The sequence below is a fragment of the Anser brachyrhynchus genome (genome assembly GCF_964034855.1).
Source record: "Anser brachyrhynchus genome assembly, chromosome: 4".
NCBI lineage: Eukaryota > Metazoa > Chordata > Aves > Anseriformes > Anatidae > Anser > Anser brachyrhynchus.
In genome coordinates this window covers 74,941,889-74,969,133 of record NC_137698.1, presented here as the reverse complement: position 1 = coordinate 74,969,133, position 27,245 = coordinate 74,941,889, and the positions used below count along the sequence as shown (strand labels likewise).

Sequence of the window (27,245 nt, the reverse complement as noted above, 5' to 3'; positions counted from 1 at the left end):
GCTAAATAATTGTCTTTAGGTTTATTCTTGATTGGTGATGAAAGCGAGGTAACTGGAAATAGGTAGTTCTCATCAATTTAAAAAACCAAAAAAAAAAAGACTTGTTATTTATCACAGAATAACAGTGTGCATCCGGTAATTACTTCAGATGAGCTGGTGGATAGCTTGCTTATCAATTCTGCCCATCCCTCCTAAAACTAGTAATACAAAATCGCTTAAATGGCATCCCTTTCTTTCATTTAAGTCTGAATTTCCCTCAACTACCCTGTGCTGTTGTTATGCAGATGGACTGTGAAGTATCAAGTTGCTACTTATGAACTGTATAGACTCATAGAAAAGTCAGGCAACTCGAATTCACCTATTAAAAGCAAATAACGCCATCCCTCATTGAATGTGGAGTAAGAGCCTGTGCATAAGTAGTTACTTAAGAGCCACTGACATGTTATTTCATTTCATTGCATTAGAAGGCCTTTCTGGTTTTATTTTCATTATTTTATTTTATTTTATTTTATTTTATTTTATTTTATTTTATTTTATTTTATTTTATTTTATTTATCTTTGTTTTCAAGTAATTAATCAGAGAGAATCTTTGCATTTAAAATTTGCAAGACTATAGAAAAAATGTGGTTTTCAAGTTTGGTAAATAAAGTAATTTAATTCTTCCTGAATCAGGTAAGAATTGAGCTTTTATGTAAAAGAAAGTTTGCTGAAGGGTGAGTTGGTAAATTGCCAAAACTCTGAGGTTCCTTTTATTTGAGATTCTCAGGAACACAAAAAAGTTATTTCTGTTATTTAGCTTGCAACAGAATAGGTCTTACTATTGAGTTGTAACAGAATGCTACATGAAGTAAAATCACAGACACAACCTGACAGACAGGAGTGTTTATATGTTTCTGGGCTGGGCTGCTTGCACTGGCAGACTGTCAGTGTTTTCAATAGAAAACACATAAGCTAAGGCATATAGTTTTTCAAAAAAAAATGTGTGTTGAAAGGGAATACATATATAACCGACTTTTTAAACTATACTTTTCCTAGCAGCAGTTAAAGATTAATAGATGTCACTATAGAATTTTTCTCCTCTCCTCTCCTCTCCTCTCCTCTCCTCTCCTCTCCTCTCCTCTCCTCTCCTCTCCTCTCCTCTCCTCTCCTCTCCTCTCCTCTCCTCTCCTCTCCTCTCCTCTCCTCTCCTCTCCTCTCCTCTCCTCTCCTCTCCTCTCCTCTCCTCTCCTCTCCTCTCCTCTCCTCTCCTCTCCTCTCCTCTCCTCTCCTCTCCTCTCCTCTCCTCTCCTCTCCTCTCCTCTCCTCTCCTCTCCTCTCCTCTCCTCTCTCGCTTTTCACTTTTATGCATTGCTTTATCCACAAGATTGTAGTAAGAAGTTAGAATGACAAAAAAGTGAATTAGCAAACATGAATGGTGTTACCTGCAGCAGTGGTTTCCTATAAACTCACAAAAATTTTTAATTTTACTCTCAGTATTCTAGTTGGAGATTATTTAACATGGAAGCACATCAGAAACTACTTGTGTGTATATATACATACAATCACATAAAAATAAGTGTACACTCTTGCTGTGCAAATAAAGTTACATGATATGGAATTGATGGGAAGAGATTTGTTCAGGAGGCGCTGGTGGAAAGGAGTTCTGTATTGAGTTCTGGAATGGGAACATTGGGTAAAGGAAATAACTTAGAGATAATAAGGAAATAAGCCAGGAAACCTGAACTAGGTGATACAAAAGGATCAAGGCAAGAAAACAACGAGTAAATAGGAATATGAAATCAAGGAGTTGCAGTGGAGGGAAAGGACTGATGTAAAGTCAGGACAAGAAAGCTGACTGGGCTCTACAGTAATCTCTACTCTCCTATTACTCCCAGTAGAACAAGCAAGGACAGAAAATAAAATTCTAGCATACGTATTCCGTCTCTGAGGGTACCACTGTAAAAGGATAGCTTCCAGGACAGGAGTGCTCAGGCTAGATGGGGAAAATGAAGGACCTTGATTTATGTTGTGTTTTTGGCTGTAGCTCACGTCATCTTCTTTGGAAGAAATGAAAGTGAAAAATACAGGGAGATGTGTCACCTGTACCTTTTGGGATAAATTACATATATTTAAGTAACCTCTGCATTTGTGTTTGAATGTTCGCAGATTTACTAATGTATGAGAAGGTAAAATAAAACCATAGGAAGTGTACTGTGTTCCAAAATACTTTGCTGTATGAAACACATTTCAGCAATATGAAGGCTTTGTTTAACCGTTATTTGGAACATTTTTTTTTAGTTTTTCTATTTGTGACTGATACAGGAGTCTCCAACTCATGCTGGCAACAGGCTGTATCCCTCTATGCACTGTCCAAGAAAGGGACTACACAATGATTTGGTAACATAAAAAAATTTATCATCCTGACACTGAGTCAATTTACTACCCCTAAAGGACAAAGACATCAGTGAGTTATGCTGGTTAATCAAAATGAGTGCTGATAAAATACCTCATGGTCATATATTCACTATATATGATGTATTTTATGGAAACACTGTCTTAGGGCTTTCTGAAAGTTGAAACAGTGAAAAAGTTTTAATTACTCTCTGCAGCTCAAAGGTGAATAGGAAAAAGAAAATCATAAATAGATTTATATAGTGGCTTTAAATCCAGCTAACAATACCTCTTCCAAATAGGTAACAATAGCAAAGGTTTAGTTCCTTAGATGAAGCTTACCTATTGCTTCTTAGTAAAAGTAGCATTGAAGGGATGCACGACACGGACTCCCGATGGCTCTTGAACAGGAGACCTTTATTGCCCTTTTTCACTACTACATATACTTTCCCCGTAGCCCCACGCACTGTCCACGCGCCCAAATCTGTCTTACAATTGGTTAGAGACCCTCAGACGCGCCTTGAGCCAGCCAGCAATTGGCCACTGCCCAAAGCTCATCTTTAACACTGTAGCCAATTTACTTTATCTCAACCTTGCTCAAGTTTTTGGTTCTACTGCTGTTTTCCTCATTATCTCTAACTCAGGGACGTGTGAAACAGCACAAAGCTCCCTGTGAATTCCTTTCCCACATAGCATGGCCCAGAGAATTTGTGCAAATGCTGTCTTTGGAGGTTTTCAATCCCCAGGTAGAGTATGCAGCAGCTGAGATGATCTCATGTTGGCAATCAACTCATTTCAAGTGGGAAGTTGTGCAAGAGATCTCCAGAGGTCTCCGTCAAGTGAAATTTGTATGGTGTTGGGATTCAGCTAAGAGGGAGATCCCATAGGATCTTATTTATGTCTTTGAGCTTACATGGTTTTGCCTTTATAACTGCTGCTGGATTGTAGAGTTGGATAAACCCTGAATTTTCGGCATCTGGTGGATCATAGGTATGATCCACATACATAATAGCAGAAAAGACTTTTGAAAGACAGATTTTCTTATTTCATATGAATATTGTCATTATTTCTTCAAAGCAGCTGAGTAAAGGTGGCTTGGTGGTGGGCAGAGTGTATGGAAAGGAAAGGTATAATGTAAGAAAAAGTAGATGAATGCAGGTTAACACATCCGAAAAACTGAACAAGAAAATATATTTATGAAACAATCTCAGTTCTTTTGAAGATACATTTTTTTAAAACAAGACTTTGCAGCAACATATGCACTAAGAGAAAATATCTGATTGTATATAAATGCACATATATACACACATACACATAAATATGAAGCACTATATCCTGCATAAACAGAAAGATGTTATCTACAAGTTCATTTGTGAAGCAAAATCACACTCCACTTATTTTTATTAGAATATATTCAAGGAAACAAGAAATATACACACCCTTTATATGTCTACATTTAGTAGGTTAAAATTTTGACAGGTCAGACTTTTATCCTTATTAAGAAGCATTTTAGCTACAGGTAACATGTTCTTGTGCTTTATCAGGTAACAAATATTCATGAATTTCTGAAGATTACATTTACTGAAATTCCTCATTAGAAGAGTTCTCTGTAAAGAAAAGCATTTCTAATACCAAATAATGTTAAGCCATTTAATTCCATGAGAACAAAGCAAAGTATTAAAAATTCAAGATTAAGGCTTGAAACAAATTTGATTATAGAAAGAGATTTTAGATTTCACAGAAATACTAATGTATATACTTCATTACATACTGTATTTATTTTAAAAATACTAACCACTCTAAAATCCAAAGCTCATCTGCTACTGCAACATCTATGGCTTCAGTCCAACTAGTTTCTCTATTCCAGGTCATGTTAAATGATAAGGGAAGTAACTGGGAATATGAGGAAATTGGCTTTCTGATACAAACTGCACCAGCCCTGAAATAATTAACAAGGCCTAGAGACCACTGTAACATTCCCTAAGGTATGGTCCTGAAGGACTATGCCTATAAAAATTGCTATAAGGAAAGAGAAGGCTTCTTTGGTATCTCACATTCCTTTCCTATTCTGTCTTACTTCCTTTAAAGGAGGTGGTTTCCAACAAGTTTCACCATTTTGTATTAAATAAGAATCATTTCTCCCTTGGCATTTGCAGTTGACTTCCTTAGTTCACAGCACAGATTTGCTAATAAGTATACCCTGTGGCTTTAAATAAAAATCAGGTTTTTTTTATATCTAAATATATTTATTATTTTTTTTTCTCACATGGGAATTTGGAGAAATGAATTTAGATATCGACAAATTTAACACAAAATAGGAAATTTTAGACCCTGTTTCTTTTGCAGAAGTACATCTTTTAGCTCTCACAATTATTTCACTTCCTCGTTTGAATAGTGGTGGGACTTAATCTCACTTCTAAAGTACTATCAGATGATGCTTTTGCAGATATTAAAAGAACAACAACTTCAGTTCAGACCCATCAGTTTCTTTCACTTTAATTATAGTTCTTGACAACCTGAGTTGCAAATGAGTAACACACACATAGAAACACTCTCAGACAAGAAGACGTACCCTCGAGGGAAAACATCAACAGGTTTTCCCAGCCTGAGTGGAATTACTTTCAAATACTGAACAAAACAGCTTACAACAAAGGACTTAATAAAACTCATGATAGGAACATATTTCCATTAAATGCAGGAGGCCATAGTAACCTTTAAGAAGGGATCAGACTGAGATAGGAAGGCTAACAGTTGCCTTGTATCTTTTACCTCTGAAATGCTTCCTCCACACTTTGAACATACTATTTTTGCTGTTATTATTACCATTATTATTTATGAACCTTATAGAAGAAAAGGAAAAAATGTCTGTTCTCACATCACATCATTAATCTTAATTAACTGATAAGCAGCTTCATCAACAAAGAAGTTTTATTTTTTATAATGTGTTCAAAACATTGATATGGAGTCAAAGTGAAAAACTAACTAGTATTTTTTTCTAGTATTTTTTTTTTCTGATTTTACCCAATACATCATCAAAAAAAACTTATGAACTAGGCTACTAGATAACTAGTAGTATCATCAGAAAATGAGGCAAAGCATACAGGCTTTTTGTCCTAAATCCCATCAAAGACCAAATTAGAATTCTAATTATTAGAACTCTAATTCTGAGTTAGAGCATCAGTTTCTGATCCAAAATTCTGCAGAAACATTATCATCCTTTTTCATATCTGCATTGCCCGTGTCAAAACACCAGTTAAGTTACAGTTTTATTGAGTCAGATGGGATGTTATACATTTCACCATTCCTTGGCGATGACAGGTAACGAGCAAGTAAGGTTTAGCTATTGACCCATCAAACTGATCCACTACAACAAGAGGATGTCTTCGGGTCAGATGCGTGTCTGTGTTAGGGTCTCAAACTTTTATGGTATGTGTCAGCTGGCATTTTGGTATGCCCTTTTAAAGTTGTTTCTTAAGATACATCCATTTTTACCTTCTGTAGGTAAAATGTCTTTACCTTAGGTCTTTACCCATAGAACATGGAATGCATTTGAGCATTAGGTAATCTTCTCAGTTTTTCACAAACTTGCTGTATTCAAACTTCATACATGGCAGCCACTGGTGCCTTGACGGTTCCTGTCCGTTCCTAATCATCTGTTCATCTTTTTAAGCAAGAAATAAAGTGCTTTGGCTTTTTGTCCAACAAATCTTTGATGTCAAACTGAGCGTGGACCCATTTTTTCTCCTTGATTGCTAGTGCCTGGGTGCAAGTGATTTTACATAGCTTTCTTATGCAGTTGGGCTTCTCTTAACAAAAAAATATCAAAGTCTTCATTTACTGTCTCTTTGCGTTCATTTAATTAATCTTAGTATATTCCTTGGAAGACTTGGAAGATTGCCTTCCTTCCTTGCATGTAGATATATTTTTAAAATGTTTTCAGTTAGGTATATGCTTTCTCTGCTTTTGTTCACTGTTTAGGCAAGCAACGCATCCTATTGTATGTTCACAAATCAGTCTTATCTTTTTTGCTCTTCCCTTAATTTTCTTGTTATCAACTACAGTTATACTAAGTAGGCCAAAACAAAATTTCAGATGTAAGCAGTGCTAGCCCAAAATACCATCTTGGATATTATCTGCTACCTAGTCTATTGAACTGTTTTCTCATTATCATGATCAAATCTACCACATTTCTTGTATTGCTACTGGAAATTATCCTTGTCCATCCTCAGTCTTCCAGAAGTTAATTGTGCTACATTCATGTGTTTCTATTCCAATAATAGACAACTTATTTCTCTTTGGGAGCTCTCAGAACTGCTACTACAAATGTAATATTTGTCATATTTAAGGACATAGCCTGTGAACATCTTTCTCTTAATCAAAATGACCAAGCTTGCTTAGAGGCTTCTTAAGGCCTGGTAGTCACAGGAGTTCAAAATATATTCCTACTTTATTTGGCAAAAACAACTGTGGTGCAATAGTCAGGTCATAGGATACCAAAACTGTGAGTTAACTAAATTCTACATAGTACATATTACCATAAGAAGCTTTAAAAGTTCAAATCTTCTTTTCTCTTTGGCAGACTAGTAGAAATACATGTTGGAAATTGGAAAGTAGACCATATAGTAGAAAGCCTTTTGTCATGCTGTTTAGAATGGCATATCATAATCTATTCCTATATAAAAAGGGCATCAGAGGTGTCCCCTCTATCTTCATAGACAAATGGCTTGAAATCAAGACCATGTAACAAGAAATCAGTTAAACATATGTTTAATTCAATTCTGAACTGATTTTCACAGCACTATCATCACTTTGCATTACTCAGCTACAGCTTAGTTTTGCATTGTGTTTCTGAGGTTATAAATCATCTCTAACAATCACAATAACTCTTCATTTAGTCAACTGGACTAGCCAATTGAGTTTTTAAATTCACAAATACAGTGCTTTAAAGAAGCATCTGCAGATACTGCAGGACTAGATTGTGATAAAAGCTTTGAAGGTCAAGAAAAAAGAAAACACCTGACCTCTGTTAGGGGAAGTGACTAGTACCAAACATTAGTCACACACTTTCTTTTTTTGATAGCAGAAACGGAGAGCACACAAATAAAGAAAGGAGTACACATTAATCATTACTAAGACTGAAAAAATAATCATGATTAGATTACAGTTTACATGATCCTTGTAGCAACAAAAAGCCTACGGGAAAAGGTCAATGTTAACCCTGTGTGCTTTTAAAACATACTCTTTGAGAGAGATTTAAGGAGCATTCATTTTTCATCTTCCAAAAGATAGAATCTTACGCTAGCACTCTTTACTGGTACATGAAGAGTTGCACATTTTCCAAGCAGTTTTATTTAATGGAGTTAAACCTAGCAGCATATACTTCTTTTTTTCTTCTTCTATTTTTTTTTTTTCCAGTACACATCTAGGTTATTAAGAACATCCCAATGGATAATACAAGCAATTATGTTTACTCTCAAACCTGCTTTTCCAGAATTTGGATGATAAAAATTCCATTTACAATAAATTATAATGAATCTCCCAGTTTAAGCCCTTCAGTTTCAAACAAAAAACTTCTTGGGAAGTTGTTTGAGAACATATGCTTCAGCTTGTAAGGGTTTCATTGTCTAAAAATGTACAGTCTTTTAAAGCATCACCTCTTTGCAATGTTATTGATATTTTCTGGAACTTTAAAGTGTGCTCTGTAAATAAATCTATGCCCAGAATTTTTATACTTCCCTCACTTGTTCTTTCAGCACAGTTTGTCAGCCCTCAATTTTGGTGTGAAAAAAGCAGTTCTTTCCTGACCTCCTTCAAATACTGCTGAAGGTGGCCTCCCCTCTGGCTGACCCTATTCAAGGGTGAGTCCAGAGGGCTGGATTGTGTAAAGCTTATGGAACAAATTCAGCACCGGCGGACAAGTGTAATTCCAGTTGTAGTCATTGGAATTTCTCCTGCTTGCTTCAGTGCTTTTGTTTTTAGGTGCTGTTCCAAAGAGTAAAATAATACTACTCTGAAGTCTATCAACCAAATACATGCCCAATCTGACATCAATCAGCTTTTAATGGGGATAAAGCTTTCTAGCCTGTCTGGTTTTCACCAAAAGGTGCCAAAACTCATCCCCTTTCCCGGTCAGCAAACCCCTTATGGCTTACATGCCTAACCTGTGCTATGGGAGCAAGTGAGAGGAACCACCAGACAGCGGGGTTACTCATCGTGGAAGAGTCCCTGTTTCCTTGACCAAGCATAGCTCCTTCAGCACACGCTTTCCTCTCTCTTCACCTCTACGCTACGGCGCAGTATTTCTCTTGCTCTCTCTCTCACTATCTCTTTTCTGTATCTCTCGGAAATCAGACTGGAGTTCAGAGCACTTTCACTACCTTTTATGAGGTAGAGTGCGATGTCATAGATGGGGGCAGGGCTAGTCAACTTTCTACCCACCCACCCACCTGTGCTGAGGGAGCTACGCTTGAGACCGGAAGCGGTGACTCCTCAACGGTGAGTAACCTCCTCTCATCTCTGATTCTCTCTAAAGGTCTGTGGGTGGAGGGAAAAGATGTGAGAATGGTTTTGTTGGTTGTTTTTTATTATTAGTTTTTATATTTCTGTTAACCAGTGTGCTCACAGAATGAATTGCATGCATTGTTTTAGTCAACTATGAAGAATGGTTTCCTTCCCGTTCTGAATTCCCAGAGAGAATGGCATCTGTAAAACAAGGATCACATTTCTCTGTGGAGGTGATCTATATATTTACTGGTGGTTAAAACAAACCTTCTATGTTGTTTATCTTGCATTTTGAAAAGGCATTCTCTGGTCCCCTTAAACTCAGTTACTACATTTCTATTAATTTAATTGCAATAGTGCTCGGTCATAATTTTTCTAAAGTACTTAGTGATTAAAGATAGATGGTGGTGTTTATATATTTATCATCATTAACTATGGATAATGCTAGTTTCTACAGGACAGGATTTTTATTTTCCATGTTTTCTGTTACTGCTTGTATTTGCTTAATCCAGAATGTTTATGAAGCTATATATTGACAATAGGCCAATTATAAGGCATGTCTTGTATATTAAATACAATTCAGAGGTAATTTGTAAGCAGGAAATGAAAGCCCAAGAGATATAATTGAGACTTAACCTTGGAAATTATAAATCAAAGCTTTTGATTTTTTTGTGTTACGAAATTGATATGGACAGGGTAATTGCTATCTGGATTTCTTGATGTTTTTCTTGTGTCACTATCTATACACTACTATTTTGCTTTAAAGTCCTGTCTTGTTACCTGTTTCTTTTTGCCCAAAGTATTTCTGCTTCACTGTTTTAATATCCCTCAGCATTTAAAAAAGACAAGATGGACTACGAAGATCTTCCTTTCTTGTTCTGCCTCTTGGGTATCTATTAAAGTTGTCGAGATGTCAGAGCTCAAATACTAAAGGGCAGAAGAAGGGTCATATGAAGATTTTGGCCCCTAGGGATACCACAAATCTCACTGTTCTTGTTCATTTAATGCTCTTTACCAGCTCCATGTGGGGCCTTGTCATATCACAGTGAAAGACACTAAAAGACAGTAATGCATACTCTATAAATCAAAGGGAGTGCAATCACAGGCTTTTCAGCAGAGGTAGTCTTATAGCGTGATTGATGAAATACTTTATTTTCAGGTGACTAGGTGGCTTTGAGGAATTGGGTATAGGATGCAGAGCCTTCCATCTTCTAGTCGCTGGCATGTATTGGGAATTTGTCAGTAGTGATGGGTAGATATTCCCTCCAATGACTCAGCAATGCTCTTTATGAAAGCACAGGAGATCTGAATGAAATTCTGGGAAAGTCTTGTTTACAAAACTAACAGAACTTTCACTAATGATTGCTTCCCTTCCTGTTAGAGAGAAAAATAACGACCAAGAGGATAAAAATTGGCTCCCCAACAGGTGGTAGCTTTTTTGGCTTTGAATAACATGTTCAAGGAGTGTTATGGTTACTACTTATTCCTCTTAGTGAACCAAGCATTGAAGTCTCCAAATCTTCCTTTGCAAAGTCAAGAACTTGTCTAGCAAATGTAGCTTCCCTGGCAAACTTTGATCTTTTAAGTAGAAAAGGAAAAGCAGGTTAGTCAATGTAATGTTTCATTGGGAAATCTTTATAGGAAGTGTTGTTGTTAAAGAGGGTTTGAAGTTTGTTCTTCTCATAGGCAAATGCTTTGAGGTAAAATTTAATTTAGATCCTAAGCACGTCCTTTGCTGATGAGTTGACAAAATTGTTTTTTCATGTAATTATTCTTGCATAATGCAAGAGACTTTAATTTTTGCACAGAATTGACAAAGCATAAGGACCAACTGAACAGTGCCCCTAATCTCACTGATATGAAAGCATATTGGTAGCACAGAGAGATAAATTCTTTTTAAAAGTGATATAAGGATTGGGAACAGGAAATCAGAATTGGTATCATTCAGTAATTAAGGTGAATTAGAGATACTGATCATCACTGGGGGGATATAATGAAACAGAGATGTCAGTGGATTACTTTAAATCCAGAGAAAATTGCTCTCTAAATTTATCTTGTAAGATGAGCAAATCATCAGTTAGTTGACTTATGTATGGGGGGAGTTTGTAGACGGAATGATACGCAAAATGACATAAAGTGTTGTGATAATTAACCTGGAATCTGCCTGTGCAAAATCTAATACCAATTTTTTGTCATGCAACCCCAGGATATGGGTTTGCCTGAGTAACCAGACACTGTGAGAATAAATAGCCTAATTTTACATTTACTGAGCTAATTCCCCTCTCAAATTATTTTACTGGCAGATATCATATTAAAAAAATAAAATAATTAAAATGTCTAGAATACACAGGTTCCTGCATTTTCAGCATTGTCTTAAAGATGTATTTTGTCACCTGCAATGTTTCTTTTAACTTTATATTATTTACAAATATATACATACATTAAAATAAAATATAATCAAGCCTAATTTTCAGGTGATTTAACTTAGTGTATAATATGAAAACTTTTGTAAACAAATATCTGAGCAACTTGTTCCAATATATTCTAATTTAAATTTGTTAGATCTTAAGTGTTATGTAAACTTAAATCTATTTTACAGTACTATTTATTTATAAAAATAAAGATGTCTTTAAAATTGCCTCAGTTTAGGTAGCTAACAATATGATCTGTTAGTGGCTTAAATAAAAAACAGTAATTAGTAAATTTATACATTTATATTTTAGCAGGTCAGTATTGAAATTACTGGCTTGTTCCTCAGTCATATTGGCAAAGGTGTGAACAATACCTTAATAATGTAGATCATATATAGGATCAAACATTTTCTCAGTATGATTAAGATAGCTAAGTGTAATTCCCAAATTTTCTGTATTTTACAGGCTGATTTCTCTCACAAGCTGAATTAAAACTTTGTGGGTTGGTTCTTACCTTCTTCTTCTTCTATATGAGAAGTGAGGGAGAGCTGTGAAATGCACCATCTGTTCACAAATGGTGTCAGCTGGCAGATAGATGCTCATCACCCTGCCCTCTCTTACTGCAGTTTTAGGCTGGTTTGACTCAAAATGAATTACTTTTGGTTTAATCTTGTTTAAGCAAAAGAAGTCACAATGATAGTGCATGAGCATTCTAGAGGACTCTTCATGTTGATTTAAACTCCAATCCTCTTAAACTTCGACCTCAGCTCATTTTAATTGTCAACAAAAATGCTCAACAGCACTTTGAGTATAGGGTTTCAGATGAAACTAGGACTGCCTTAACACCCAAGACTTTTTGTTCCTGGGACAGTCCCATCTCAAAGACATTAAACATGATTCTGTTCAATCATAATCCTTTGAATTTTTATCCATCCCATCTGAGTGTCTCAAAGCAAACACAGTAGTGTATCCTTGATCTATAGAATCACAATGAGTTTGAAACACTATATTATCCTCCAAGACTCGGGCAATTTTCAAGACCAGCATTTCTCTGTCTTCCATTCTACATCTTCCATATGTTACAGGAGTAATAGTGTAATGAAAATTGAGTATTTTAGTATTTTAAAAAAATATTCTGCTTGAATTATGAAAAGTTTTTGACTATTCTCTCTATTGTTTTGTGGAGAGTAATTCATCTAGCCAAGTGTAAACAACTGTATCTGAGTTCCTTACTCCAGACTTCCTTTATAATTGATGGAGATCAATAGGATTTTCTAGAGAGCATATAGGCTGATCTTAGGGTAGATGCTAAACTAATTTGATTAGTAACTTCTTAAAAAATGACAGAGGCATAGGCAAGTGAACTGAACTACGCAGAGAAGCACAGAGTCAAGACGTTGATGTTTATTGTTGGGATCATTTGAGGGTATGCATTCATATGTAAGTGATGTCAACTTTCTATGAACTCAGCTGCTGCAGAAAGAAACCTATTATTTTTTTTTCTGGACAGAAATATTTAAATTGTTTGGTAAGGAATGTTTACCTAAATAAAGTAGCTTTTTTTCAGGCTCCAAGTTCATTAGTTTTTTAGAATGGGAAGTTGACTATGTGATTTCCCCCGTTTGATGCTTTTGGGCATCAAAAGGGAAAAATTAAGAAAAACAATCACAGAAGTATTCATTAAGTATGTTTAAATTCTTGGGTACTAAGCAAAAAAATAAACACAGCTTTTCAGACATGTTCAGCGTCTAGGCTTGGATTAATTATGTTGTCTTTACGATTCAAGTTCCATTTAAGATCTTTTAAGTGTAATTAGGGAGGAGAGGTATTCTGACCCTTCTCCATAGAAAATGAACCCATGAAACATCTCAGGTGCTCTGTGGTTCCTTGTGGTCTTCTCTATCAAGCATGGCTGGAATGCTTTGATCCAACTACCTGGAACTACATAGTATGAGCACAGGATAAGAATTAATTTATAGAAATGCAAACTGTTTAAACCTTGGCTAGGTCATTGTACACATTATCTCAATAATTTTTATAAGCAGCCCCGTTTTTCATGCTTGCATTATTAGAGAAACTGGTCAATTACAGACATCTGAAAAAATGCTTCTGGGTATTCTAGTGCTAGCCTAATTCTTGGTTCTTGACTAATATTAGAAGACGTTCAGTGATAATTTTTGATGACAAATAGGTACAGACAACTCTATAATCATGACTAATGTTCAATATTTGTTAGGCAAGAACCATGTAAGAAAAGAGGCAGTGTGCAAATGCATTTTCATTTCACCATTCTTCTGAATCATTGCTGAAATTATAACTTCATCTTCTCTGCATAAGATCTGTATTAGAGGGAAGATTTTCAAGACAGGGCTGAACTTGTTTGTTTTTGTGTAGCAATGATTGTCCTCGGGTGAAAAGCACATAAACTGTTTGGGGTATGTGAATCACTGATGTTGTAAGTACTTCTGCATTTCTTGTTCAGGCATAATGCTATCTAAAGCACTGAATCTCAAAAGAAAACTTAGACCGAGTAACTTAGGATTCCTAAAATAACATGAATATTTTCTGAAGAAATTGGTATTGTTCTTAAGCAACTTGAGTGACCTATTAAATATTTCTCAGTAATTATTGGTGATAATTTTTTATGCTTCTTTTTACAGTTACTCTGTTTTTTTCCTTTGGATGAAACACTTGCTCTTATAAAAGTGAAACTGAGGTCACCAGAATCATCTATATTTCTGTAGCAGATAGGCAAAGGCCATATATTGTTATCTACAGCTACCTAGCAGGAGGATGTAGAAGAGCCAGATTTCTCAAAGGTGGATGGTGACAGGACAAGACACAACAGACAGAAGTCTGAACATGGGAGATTCTAGTTAGATATAAGGAAAAAGTTAACTCTGAGGGCAGTCAAACTCAAGCACAGGGTGTAGATTTCAGTCTAGAGAGGCAGGAGTCTATCCATCTTTGGAGGTACTCAGAATTTGAGCAAAGTACTGAAAAATCTCATCTAATTCAATTTGCTTTGTACAGGGTATTGGGCTAGATAACCCCAAAAAGTTCTTTTCATCATGAAGTGTTCTATGATTATATGAATATTTGCATAGTTGTATGTGAGTAATAAAAATGAGCCTTTACAACTCAGAGCAAAATTCTACTCATTTTGATTTATTATTTGCTGTCATCTTTGCTTGTTCTTTCCTTGTGCACTGCAGCATCATTTACGATTTCTCTCTGTTTTATTCTGGTTTCATTTGTTTGCAGTCTCCAACAATTCTTTCCTGTTCCTTGATGATTATTATTATTTTATTTTTCAATAATATTTAGTGTTAGCTAAAGCTAAGCACACAATGAACAAATATATTCACAAGTGATGTATGCACTGTTTTACCAGGGGAAAAAAAATTGTAATGAACACTTATTTGTTCATGTTGTTTAACCATTGATTAAATTGCTCAGACAAATAGAACAGTTAATTCAAATACATTATTCACAATTAAAATGTCAGAATTTCCTCTACAAATAATTTGCCATATATAATTAAGTCCATTCTTTCAGTGCTATGGCTTTTTCTAAAAGCTGAAATGTGTCTCTTTCTTGAAAAATACTTCAAATTTGTTTCTTATTTTGTTGCATACTGTTGTTAAAGTTGTAAAAAGTGCTCAGGGAATCAAAGAAAGGAATGTTTCCATTCAATGAGTTGAGCCACATTTCCTCAACTCCAAGGAAGTAAAAGCCTTTTAGCACCTCAGAGATGATCAATATCTTGAATGAGCAAGCCTTTTATATGCTTCTGTGAGATGTAAAATATGCATGAAGAGCAGCAGGTACAGATTAGGAAGCAATGAACAACGTCCTGGTAGTATCTTCCCACAGAAAGATTTTGTTTTATTCATTTTGACTCTGTTTGATGCATGCTTTCTAAGCCCTTTCCCAAAGAACAGCTTGCTACGCCTGTAGAGCAGCTATCTTCAAAGTCCCTCTGTGCTGAGACAGGCAAACATAACTTTAAAGATGCTAACTTAGCTGAAGGAGGAAGATTGTCTCAAAATGTGACAGATCCTCACAGTAGAAGACGCACAGATAACACATACAGCTACCGTTCTGACATTCTTACAAATTAAAAAATAAGTTGGAAAAATATCACATTTTTCAGCTTTGCAATCTGAAATCCTATATTATCCTGCTTCCTTTTAGTTTTCATTGTGACAAAATCAGAAGAAAGAGTAGTAGATAACACATTCCCATGTAAAGAATATAGTTCTTCTATGCTTTATTATTTTTTTATTACTTTTTTGTTAAATTCTCCTGCATTTTATCATTGAGAGTACAATTTCCAGCTCACTGGGCATGTTTTGGACTTCCTTGAGGTAAGACTATAAGAAAGACATACTTTTGTTGTTATTATGCCTGTTCTCTAGATAAACAACAAAACGTTTGCTCCCAAAATTCAGTTTGAAGGATCATTAGATTATGTGGGGCTTTTAAGAATAATAACTATCTTTAAATTGCATACAGGTCAGAAGTCAGTAGCACAGACTAGTTAGATATCCCATATTTCCCATTTTGGATTTAACTGCAATTGTATGTGAAAGAAGAAATTTGTATAGATGCGTTTGATGGAGTCATGACTGCACATTTCAATCTGTGACATCACGTTCAGATTATATTTTGTGTAGGCTTCTGGTATGTGAATCCCAGTGTAAAATGGTGTCCTGCTAGTGTAAAAATCCCAGTGTAAAATAGTCCTGTTAGTACACTGACCACTTACCCAAAGTTTTGCACTTTTTTATTGTGTCTGATAATGAGTTCCAGCAGACTTCTTATTCTAGTCTTCTTTAGTAAGCCTCCTGTCAATATCACAAAACCTTTGACAGGATAGGCTAACTGAAACCACATCTAGTATAGTTTTTACTTCAATTTTGTTGCATATTTTTTTTGTTCTCCTTGAAGATTAAGTAGGATCCTGTCTTCAAATCATTCACGCCAACATCTGTTTCCTGTTAACCATCCCGGAATTCACACCCAACCATTACATGGGACAGAATGATTTTAAAGATGTAAATGTGGTTACACTAATTTTGCTAGAATTAGTAACACATCTTTGAAGACCATTAAAGAATCATATTTTTTGGTCACGATTATTCTTAGGGCATTTCTGTTATAGGCATCATAACAATAAATAGTTCTACACAGAATGAAACAGAAGATTTAGGAGAAGGAAATGTTAAGCCCTCATGACAGAAGACTCCTTACCATTTTTGTCAATTATAGGTTGATGGTAGAAAGCATTTCTTCTTCTGTCTTCAACCGTAGCAAAGAAAAAAGTGTAGCATACATAATCATAGTGCTGGAAAAGTCCTTGGGTGAAATCCTGTTGTCATCTACAAAACTCCTTTGATTTCATGAACAGGATTTCTTACTTGGTCTGTGGAGTTGTTCCAGATGTTTGGGCATTCAGACTGTCTAATATCCTAATGCAGTAACAGAATCTGAAAGTTCTGAGGCAGTGTTATGGCATGAAAATGGCTGATAAAGCAAGCTAATTTAAAAAATTCAACCCCAGATATGATTGCTTGTCCTTACAGCGTTTCTGGTATATGATATGAACTGTACAATTTTAGCATCTTTTCCCTGCTGCGCAGTGACAGATAATGAGCAGAAGAAAAAATTGATGGGTCTGAGAAATTTTTCTGTTTTGACAAACATACACACTAATGTGTTAGAATTGTTCTTGGTAGCCCACCATAGTCAGGAAAAAAAAAAAAAAAAAAAAAAAAAAACACTGTGGCAGCATTTACAATTGGGTTACTACAGTCTTCCTTATTTGCACTAGGTTACTGGATACACCCAGTAAGCAGTTGAAGTGCATACATAACTTCTTATAGCTGGCTGGACAGCAGAGTTGGAGATGGCTAATATCTCTAGTGCTATACTACTTTCTTGGGCCAAAGACAACCAGATTCAGCACACTTTTTTGCTTGCAACTCCCAGACCTGAGGATACTTACAGGATTACCAGACTGTAACTTGTGAGACTTCCATTGGTAAGGGGAGAAAAGAGAGCAGAGCAGAGCAAAGTAAGCATACAATGCATGCTTGTAAATAATCGTGATTTTGATGCCCATGTTTCAGTCTCTCAACTGGGAAGGCAATTTTATTTTTCCTCCAAAAAAGATTTTTTTCTGTGCTCTCTGGTAGTCACTATGAAATTTAAGCCCTGTCTCTGCTAGCTGAGTGTTTTGGAGTTGGTACATGCTGCACTACTTTGGGTGCTTACTGTGAAACAAAGTGTACAGGTCTCCTATTTCAGCAAAGTAGCCTTTATGTCTAGGACAATAAAAAAGAAAATTTTTTTAAGACTGCTAGATGTATTTGAGGACATGAAGGTTGTATTTCTTAGCTTTACAGAGTTACTATTCTTATTTTATCATAAACTTTGAATACTGTCAGTTAATTTTACAAAACTCTTCACTTAGGGAATGAAGTATGACCCACAATTGTAGTGATATCAAGTGCTGAATTATCTTTAATGATTATAGGCATATCTGCATATTATTCTTTTTTTTTTTTTAATTTCATATTAAGCCTTCTCATCAAAGCAAATTAATTTGCTTAATATCATTTTGTCTTATACCCTTTTCCTTTTAAAATAGGCTAGAATAATTAAATCAACAGTGTAAATGCATCTCTGCAAATTGTCTAAATTATATTTGCATGTGTTCTATCCTTTATTCTGAATTTATTCTTTATTATTGGGAGTATTTTTTTATATGTATAGGCTTTTTAAACTTGTATAATGGAGTTGACCTTGTAAAGTAAATATGTGTTTTCAAAGGGCAATGGTTCATAAAAGACAGAAAATATCTACAGTTCTAAACATACGTTTGTGCTTTCTGTTGTGTTAACAGTCAGCCTCTGTTAAATACAACAAAATGGACTTGGGAGTCCTTACGGTTTACTTACCTGTAATTGAAAAAATGTAGATGAGGACAGCTATTCAGTGGATGGGACAGTTATAAAACACAGTTACCCCATGAATGAATTAAATAATCAGCATGTCTGAAGGAGTAAGTTAATCGCAATCAAATGTGAAAATTAATAGCTAGGAAAAGATGAGCATAATACCATTTTCTTTGTGTACCCACTTATCCCTTTTTAGCCCCATTGTGACCACTTTGCATCCCAAATTATGACTTTTCGCTTGTTGCAGAATTTCAAATGCATATGATAGTTTTCTCACAACAGACTCACATCTAGTAAAATCTTTATGCACATCTTCAAGTGACTGACTGAAATATGGCTTCAGGCATTGGGTAGCAGTGCTGATAAATAGCAGATGTCTCCCACCATAGGGATGAGTGCATCTGAATAGCGAATAGGCCACTCTTGCATTGGCTATCACTAATAGTATCATGTTTTATGCATGCACTGTGCTACAGAAGTGTAAGATGAGTACTATGAATAAGAGCTTTTTCTTTTATTTTTATATATATCTTACATACATATGTAGGACTAGATTTATTATTAAGCACAGCTGAGAGGAAAATGTTCTATTGTGTAAGAGTGTCATCTGGAAAAATGTTTTTTCTGATTCACCCTCCAGATTCATAATTGTTTCATGTAACCTTATTTGCTCTAGAGGCCATTAACTGACTTTTGGATTGTAGTAACAGAACCTATACCTGTCCACAAAACTTGCTCCAAAAAGGAGGAGAAGCAGGGAATGCACCTAGAATTCTCAGATAGCCTTAATGGCTTGACAATGCCGAAAAGATCTGCTAAAGGCATAAAATCAAGTCTTAGCCAAAAGTATTCAAAGGGTTGTGTGATTCTCCAATGTAGAATCATAGAACGATCTAGGTTGGAAAGACCTTTAAGATCGTTAAGTCCAACCATCAACCTGACCTCCTGAGTCCTGTCACAAAACCATGTCCCCTAGTGTCACATCTACAACATCTCTTAAATCCCTCCAGTGATGGGGAACCCACCAATTCCTTAAGCAGCCTGTTCCAATGCTTAATTACCCTCTCACTGAAGAAATTCTTCCTCATGTCCATTCTAAACCTCCTCTGGCACAACATATTGAATAGACAATTCCTCCTCCCAATCTGTACCAAGTAAAACAGACTAAATTCTATTAATCAATAATTTTTGACACTAATTTTTTGCATTCATACATTTAAAGGTCAATGTGGGCCATTGTTATCATTTAAGCTACTACCCTGCATAAATGATGGGTAGGCTCCCTGAAATAATATGCTTTGAAAATCTCCGATAGTTATGCTAAACTAGAGTATACATATTAAGCAAAAACATCCAATATTGATTTCACAATTTCCAGATATAGAATCACTATCCTTCATGAGTTCTTGTGATTAATTACTATCACTACTAAAACTTTTCATCTAATTAATAACTAAAATTACATGCTTTACCTTCTAGCCATTATATTCTATCTTTGTCTTATCTGTTAAACCTGAAATATTATCACATTTCTGTTACCATGTACTTGCTGATTTTGATCAACTCATTTTTTAATCATTTGCTTTATTAGTGGAAAACACAGAGCTGTCTGAATCTTTCCCATAAAACGTCTGTTTTTCTTGAGGTTCTTTATGTTCTCTCCGCTTCTTCAGTGTTGTTCCTGCATTGAGAACGCCACCGCTGGGTACACATGATATATTGAATATGATTTTTTAACCTTTTTCATCAGTCTCCTCCTTTTTATGTACTCAAGGTTCATATTATTCCTCTTCCACAATTTTGCTGTATCTGATGTAATTATCTGTACTGATTCAATGAGATGTTGACTCACTCCTGCCAATGATAAAGTTTCTTATCCTGTAAATAGGTATCATCTGCTATAAAGCTGTCCAAAGTAAAATCTACATTTCTGACTTTTATCAGCTTATTAGATATCAATCACTCATCCTCTTTATGATATACCAGCTTCCCAAATGTTATCTGCAAATTTAATCAGTTAACAGCATGTTAACAAAAATAACATAAAGCTGACAACAGGTTTCTTCAAGAGACCACTGCAAAAGTCACGGTGTAGCAATGATTTCACTGCCTCTACATGATTTTGGAAACTTAGTTACTTCAATTTACAATCATTCTGTAAGTGCCATGTTAATTTTGTATCAGCTGAGTTTTAGTAAAACTGTTATGTAGTACCAAGGAAAACACCTTTAAAAAAGCCAGTTGTACCAACAGCATTGTTATAAGCAACACAAAATTTAATCACATCAAAATATGATGCAGATTACTTTGAAAATAAAATGGTTTTACCCACAAAACCATTCAGTTACCATTAACTGCAATCCGTTCCCCCCTTTATTTACTGAGTGTGTTATAGGCTTTGCATTATTTTGTTCGGAAGTGCTCTCAGCTGAGCTGGCCTATAATTTCACAGGTCATTCTACTTGCCTGGCTTAAATATTCCCTGACTAGCAACTCTGTACAGTTCTCTTCCACTTCGTCAGGTATTTTGGTATTGCAGTTGCTGGTTATTTCATTTCATGTATATGTATATGTAAAAGAGGCATTAAATCCTTATTGTCACAAGATTCTGGAAAATTCTTCAGATAGTGGAGGAAAAATGCACCACAATTTATAAGCAGATCAAAAACTCCTCAAAGCATTATGGATTTGGAGAACGCAAAAAAAATAATAAAAAAATCTTGGCAGATAATAAGCTCTGCTGCTTCTAGCCTTGCATTCATTAATTGCAAAGTTAGCTAGTAGCAAAATCTTTTTTTCTTTCTTTCTTTTTTTTTTTTTTTGATTTTTTTTTCTGAATGATTTATGCCTTCCCTGAGTAGATGGCAGTTTTAGCTTGGATAACTGACCAGCTCCAGTGCAGTGATTCCCAAGTTCTTCAGTGATTCTGAATCTTCCCCATTCTTTTTTCTTGAAGTTTTATGGCCCAATAACCTAGATTTATTTCTGGTGTTTGAAAGGGATGTTTTTCCTAAATGGATTTGTAAACAGATCTAAGTAACAGAACACTCTTACTTTGTGTAGCTAGTCAAAGACTGTTAGTTGTTTGTACAGAAAGCTTTTATTATATTCATAATTTCCTAACAATTGGAAGGGAGTGAATTTTGCCTCCTGTACTGTGCAATAACTTCCTAGTGGTACTTTTATATGAAATGTTAATTCCCCCTTGCTCCCCTGCCCCCCCACCCCTCGCTTTATTATTATTATTATTATTAATATTATTATTAACAACATTAACTGTTTGAAAAAATGCATGTCTCTACACACAGATTTTGTAAGGAATTAACGTGCTGCTGCCTCGTTTTAGCTTTATGACACTGTAGCTCTGCCAATGCGAAGCAAAGCTTAAAATTGATGTAACACAGTGGTGTATTAAGATCTAAATGTTAATTGGAGTGATGTTCATTCAGTTTAATTCTTCTTTACCTGAGCCAGAATACAAGCAAGGAGCTCGAGGCAATAAGAAAATCACTGGAAGTGCTTAGGTAGCCAAATTAGATACATGGGGTGGTTACCAGCAGATTTTGGAGAACACTCATATCCTAATACTATTACGGGATTTTTATGTCTCTTTTCTGATTCCAAGACTTGAAAGCATATTACAATATGAATGGTTATTGAGGAAAAGGACTAAGTACCTGCACGTTAAAATTAGATTAATAATGGTGAAGATAGGGAGCTCTTATCTGCTATAACAGCAGATTGGAACTGGAGGTAATTAAAATGGCATCAGAATGTGTAACATAGTTTTCTAAAAGACATCAATACAATTCTCATCTGATCTTGCAGAATTACACATGCTTCTGCACACCCTTATCAATAAACACCATAGAATTATTACTGTGTTTAAAGATGTAGATTGCACCCTTTGTATGGATTTAAGTATCTAATTTATGTGCCTCCTCATTTCAGCATGCATTCTTTAATCATTCAGTTCCTTAGAATATGCCCCGTTTAAAATAGCTACCAGACCTCTTTTCACAAAGAAATGCTGGAAAATGTGAGACTATTAGAAGTCTTGAACAAACGGAATTCATGGGAATGTACAATATAGGCATGATCCAGTCAGTTTATCCACATTGATTACAAAGTAAATGCTATTTGGCGGTATCACTTTATATTCAGAATCAATCCACTGGTGTTTCAGAAAGAATTATTTAACAATGAATAATGTGTGATTGTAGATCTCAACAGTAAATTACAATATCCTAATTTAATAGAGTATGATCTGTTATTTGCCAACAAACATACAGATTGCCTTATAAATCATGGAGTAGTGCGGTTATAGAATTCACTATACTGAATTATATTTCATTACTGCCTATTGAACAGCCATGTTTTTGCTATATAATATAATTTTCCATCTTTTAACTTAGTTTCTTTTACTAACAGAAAATGCAAATTAGTCCCGAGGAAAAATATTTACTGGGGACAGGCAATTAACTATGCATTTCAGGGAATGGCACCAACTACGTGAAAATCATCAAAACGCTTTTCTGTATTGGACCTCTCTGTATGTAACTGTTTATGTATTTAATGAATTATATTGAATATAAGACCACAGCTGAGGAAGTCAAAATAATAGGTAAGTCTACAGATGAATGTACTTCCAGGTACAGGATTTCTGTAATGTCTATTTTTGTTTCACGTTGGTCACTGACACTTTTCAGAATGAGGTTTCTCCTGCAGTTATAATCTGAACTCTCTTATTCAGTTAATGATTCAAAGTATTTGAGGTGAATTATAATTTTTTATTATTATTATTGCCTTGTGGGTATTTGTCCCAGTTACCTTACTTAAAATTCATGTTAAGGAATTGTATACTCCCAAAAGATAAAGAAGGAAAGGTTTGTAGGGAGACAAGCCTTTTGTTCCAGTTAAAAATAGCTAAGAACTTATTGAGAAAGTGGGGTGGAATTAAAGAGCTGAAATTACAGAATCAGGGAACAGCTGAGGTTGGAAGGGACCTCTGGAGATCATCTAGTCCAACCTCCCTGCTCAAGCAGGGTCACCTAGAGCACATTACACAGGATCATGTCCAGACAGGTTTTGAATATCTCCAGAGAAGGCGATTCTACAACCTCTCTGGTCAGCCTGTTCAAGTGCCCTGTCAGCCTCATAGTGAAGATTTTTTTTCCTCACATTCAGGCTGAGCTTCCTGTGTTTGTGCCTGTTGTTTCGCATACTATCACTGGGAACCACTGAAAAGAGTCTGGCCCCATTGTCTTAACACCCTCCCTTAAGACACTGATATACATTGGTAAGATCCTCTCTCAGCCTTCTCTTCTCCAGGCTAAACAGGCCCAGCTCTCTCAGCCTTTCTTCATAAGGGAGGTGCTCCAGGCCCCTAATCATGTTTGTAGCCCTCCTCTGGACTCGCTCCAGTAGTTCCGTGTCCCTCTTGTACTGGGCAGCTCAATACTGGGCACAATACTCCAGGTGTGGTCTCACTAGGGCTGAGTAGAGGGGGAGGATCACCTCTGTAAACTTGCTGGCAACACTCTCCCTAATGCGCCCCAGGATACCACTGGCCTTCTTGGCCACAAAGGCCCATGGCTGGCTCACCGTTAACCTGCTTTCCACCAGGACTCCCAGGTCCTTCTCCAGAGAGCTGCTTTCCAACAGGTCGGCCCCCAGCCTGTACTGGTGCTTGGGGTTATTCTTCCCTAGGTGAAGGACCCTGCACTTGCCTTTGTTTAACTTCATGAGGTTCCTCACTGCCCAACTCTCCAGCCTGGCCAGGTCCCTCTGAATGGCAGTGCAGCCACTCCTCCCAGGTTTGTGTCATGATGAATCCATGCTGACTAAAATAACATTGCGTCCAAAATAGTTCCTTCAAACTAGAAAAGAATTCTAAAAATTCAAGCCAGCTTCCATGGTAGAACTTAAAGGCTTTATCACAAACAGTATATACCAATTTTTCAACATTTTAGGAACATCTAATAGTAAACTAGATATTTACAGTACTTAAGACCATATTTTTTAATACCTATTGATTTGAGGTTGTCTAGCTGGATTTGGCAAGTGCCTAGTTTGTATTTTGGAACACTGAAATATTGCTTTGGAAGTCCCATTATCTGCTTTAATATTTTTTTAAATATTTGGGCAGGGACATGTACTTGATTTCTGTATATGATGGAAGCCTGTTGACTGGAAGTCCAAATGGTTTGAAGTTCAACAAGTTCTTGAGGCCTCTTCCACAGGACCTAGGCACCTAAGGCAGTCTTATGCACAGGAGAAACACAAGGGTATATGTACAAAAAGCCTGCTATGCATAAAGTAAGATTACTTGTGAACATGAGTAGCTCAAATATTATAGTAACTACAAAAACCTGCAATTAACTGTTTCATCTTTTTTGTTCTTTAGGGGTTTCAAAATCTCCTTTTGTCTTTTCAGATGGTATTCCCTAACAAGCTTTACACTAGCCTCACACTGCTCCTTTAGACATCACTGCGGGTGTTATCCTGGGCTTCATAGGAACAGTTAGAAAAAACACTTGGGCACTTGGGAAATCTCTGCTGAGCTATTTTGCTGTTTCTGACATTTAGAAGTAAATTTGTAAAGGGTCAAGTGAGAAGTAACTTTTTTTTTTTCTTGAGAAAAATGAGGAAACTGGATCTTCACCCATAGGAAAAGAATCATCAACAAAAAACAGCCAACGCAAACTTTTCCTCTAAATTATTAAAATAGTTTATGTGAAGTACCATAGTCTTCTTACATGGTGCGTGTTGCTGGTGCTTGTTACTACAAGCATCTTGATTAATCCTCAGTGTTCATTTCCTCTTTAATGAGATCTGAGAGCACGCATACCTCAGTCAGGATGTGGTCCAGTGACACACTCATGGAGTAACCCTGCTGTATTTCATGTTGTTTTCTCTTCCTAGCTGGACAGTGCCACTTCTCTCATCCAGGCAGCTAAAAATCTGATGAACGCTGTGGTCCTTACAGTGAAGGCATCGTATGTAGCTTCTACTAAGTATCAGAAGGTCTATGGTACTGCTGCAGTGAACTCACCAGTTGTATCTTGGAAGATGAAGGCCCCTGAGAAGAAGCCTCTAGTAAAGAGAGAAAAACCAGAAGAATATCAGACAAGAGTGAGAAGAGGGTCCCAGAAGAAACACATTTCCCCTGTACAGGCCTTAAGTGAATTTAAAGCTATGGATTCATTCTAAAACACTAAGCTTTACCAGGAGGGTTTTATATTCTTTTTGTATGCATACCTGCCGACTTGTATGCGTCTGGCATGGGGTGGGGGAAAACTGTCAATCTGCATGCAACCTGAGACTCTACTGAAGTAACTAACTTTCTGCAACGCCAAAATTTATGGTGTTCTCTTCTAATGTTCAGTGGACTTATTCCAAGCTTACTTTTTAATCTAAACTATAGCATTAATTTGGCCAAAGAATTTGCATCACAGGGGTATGTGTGAATTAAATAGTAAATTCAAGTCTAAACCCAGAAATTTTTATGCATGCAAGAAACATTAGGTTGGCAGGTATATTAAGTGGGAAAAAAATGGAATTGTAATGGTAGACCATAAAGCTTGTATTGCTTCTGTTCCAGTGCAAAAATGTACTAGCCAATATGCTTAAATGTGTGGCCCAATAATTAAATGATATAACTTTTAAGTCATCTTCATCATAGTATGTGAATTTTTAAAATAAATACAAACTAATTCATCTTTAAAATGCTTCTTTTAAACCATATTTTGTTCTTTATATTCTAGTCGTGTTATGATTGCTCACATTTCAGTTAATCCCATTAATATGAACAGAGGTTTACTTTTGCCAATTGAATTCCTTATGGTGGAGTATGAAGCACAATATGGTGATTGACATTGCCTTTTATATTATGATTATTATTATTATTATTATTATATTAGTAATAGAAGACCTGGTGGTGGAATGTTTAGAGACACGGAAACTGACAATGTGAGAATTTAGAGGCAAATATGTAGGTGTAGCTTGGATTACAGGTATCTGACATACCGTTGTAACCACTAACTCAATAAACTCATTTAACCTTGGAATCCTCAATATGGCTTGTCTCTTTTAATGAACAACTATCTTCTGCATCATAGTTGAGGTAGACAGATTAATTTTCCTCATGTTTCCTTTTATTTAGTTATTTAGTCAAGGTAAACCAACATTACACTCATTTTCTCAGTTTTTTGTTTTTGTTTTTTTTTTTATAATCAGGATAGCCAAATATGAGCAATGGGTAAAAACCATAGTTTAAATCTTTATGTGAGACATACATGCCAAGAAGGTGATGACATTTTTTGTTCAAATACACCGCCTCAGAAACACCATGAGGATAGTTCATTTTAATAAGTTCGTAAGCTTGACATCTAAGAAACTTGGAAATCATCATCATGCCACACTGTATAGATATATATAAAGGCCACTGCACAAAGAAATGCAGTACCTGCTTTTATTCCCTTTTGACCCCAACAGTTTTCTCAACTACAGAGGTTGCGTTATAATTGTGACAAGGTCGTGATATATTTGAAAACAAAGCAATAAGCATGCATTTATTTTTCTTGTAATTATATAATAACAACATAAGATAACTTTTGTGATATCATAAGGGATCTGAAACACTGTGAGAAAGTGAGATATACCATAAGTGACACGGCTATTCCTTACAGTGTTTTTGAGAGGTGTTTGGATGCTTATGTCAGATTTATTATTCCTCAGAATAGCAATGTACCTAATTTTGTTCTATTGCCCTCCTACACAGTCTAAAGAAAGAAATATATTCTCCAAGGCTTTCTAGGAAATTATGATTTTTGCTTTGTTTAGTTCTGTATAATAAAAAGGTCTGACATAGAGTGTAGGAATAAACTAATGGATGAGGATTTGGGAAATGTTCAGTACAGCCAGTCCTCCACTAGCAAAAGGGAACTCATCACCAGTGTAGTGTTATGAAGAGCTATGCTGGACCATGGATCAGAAA

At 35.8% G+C, this 27,245-nt stretch overlaps 1 protein-coding gene across 13 annotated transcripts in view; it reads left to right on the top strand.

Moving 5' to 3' along the window:
* Positions 1–26,323, top strand: part of CTNNA2 (catenin alpha 2) — a 475,915-nt gene extending 449,592 nt beyond the window's left edge. For 10 of the 13 annotated variants that reach the window (XM_080590842.1, XM_080590843.1, XM_080590841.1 and 7 more), the window contains 2 exons: positions 8,722–8,865; positions 25,172–26,323. In XM_080590842.1, the coding sequence (XP_080446968.1) occupies positions 8,722–8,865; positions 25,172–25,459 (432 nt within the window). In that variant the 3' untranslated portion in view covers positions 25,460–26,323. Of the gene's footprint in view, positions 1–8,721; positions 8,866–24,395; positions 25,130–25,171 lie in introns of those variants that run through there. The other 3 variants (XM_080590833.1, XM_080590835.1, XM_080590834.1) reach the window with 2 other exon arrangements.
* The last annotated feature ends 922 nt before the right edge of the window (positions 26,324–27,245 follow it).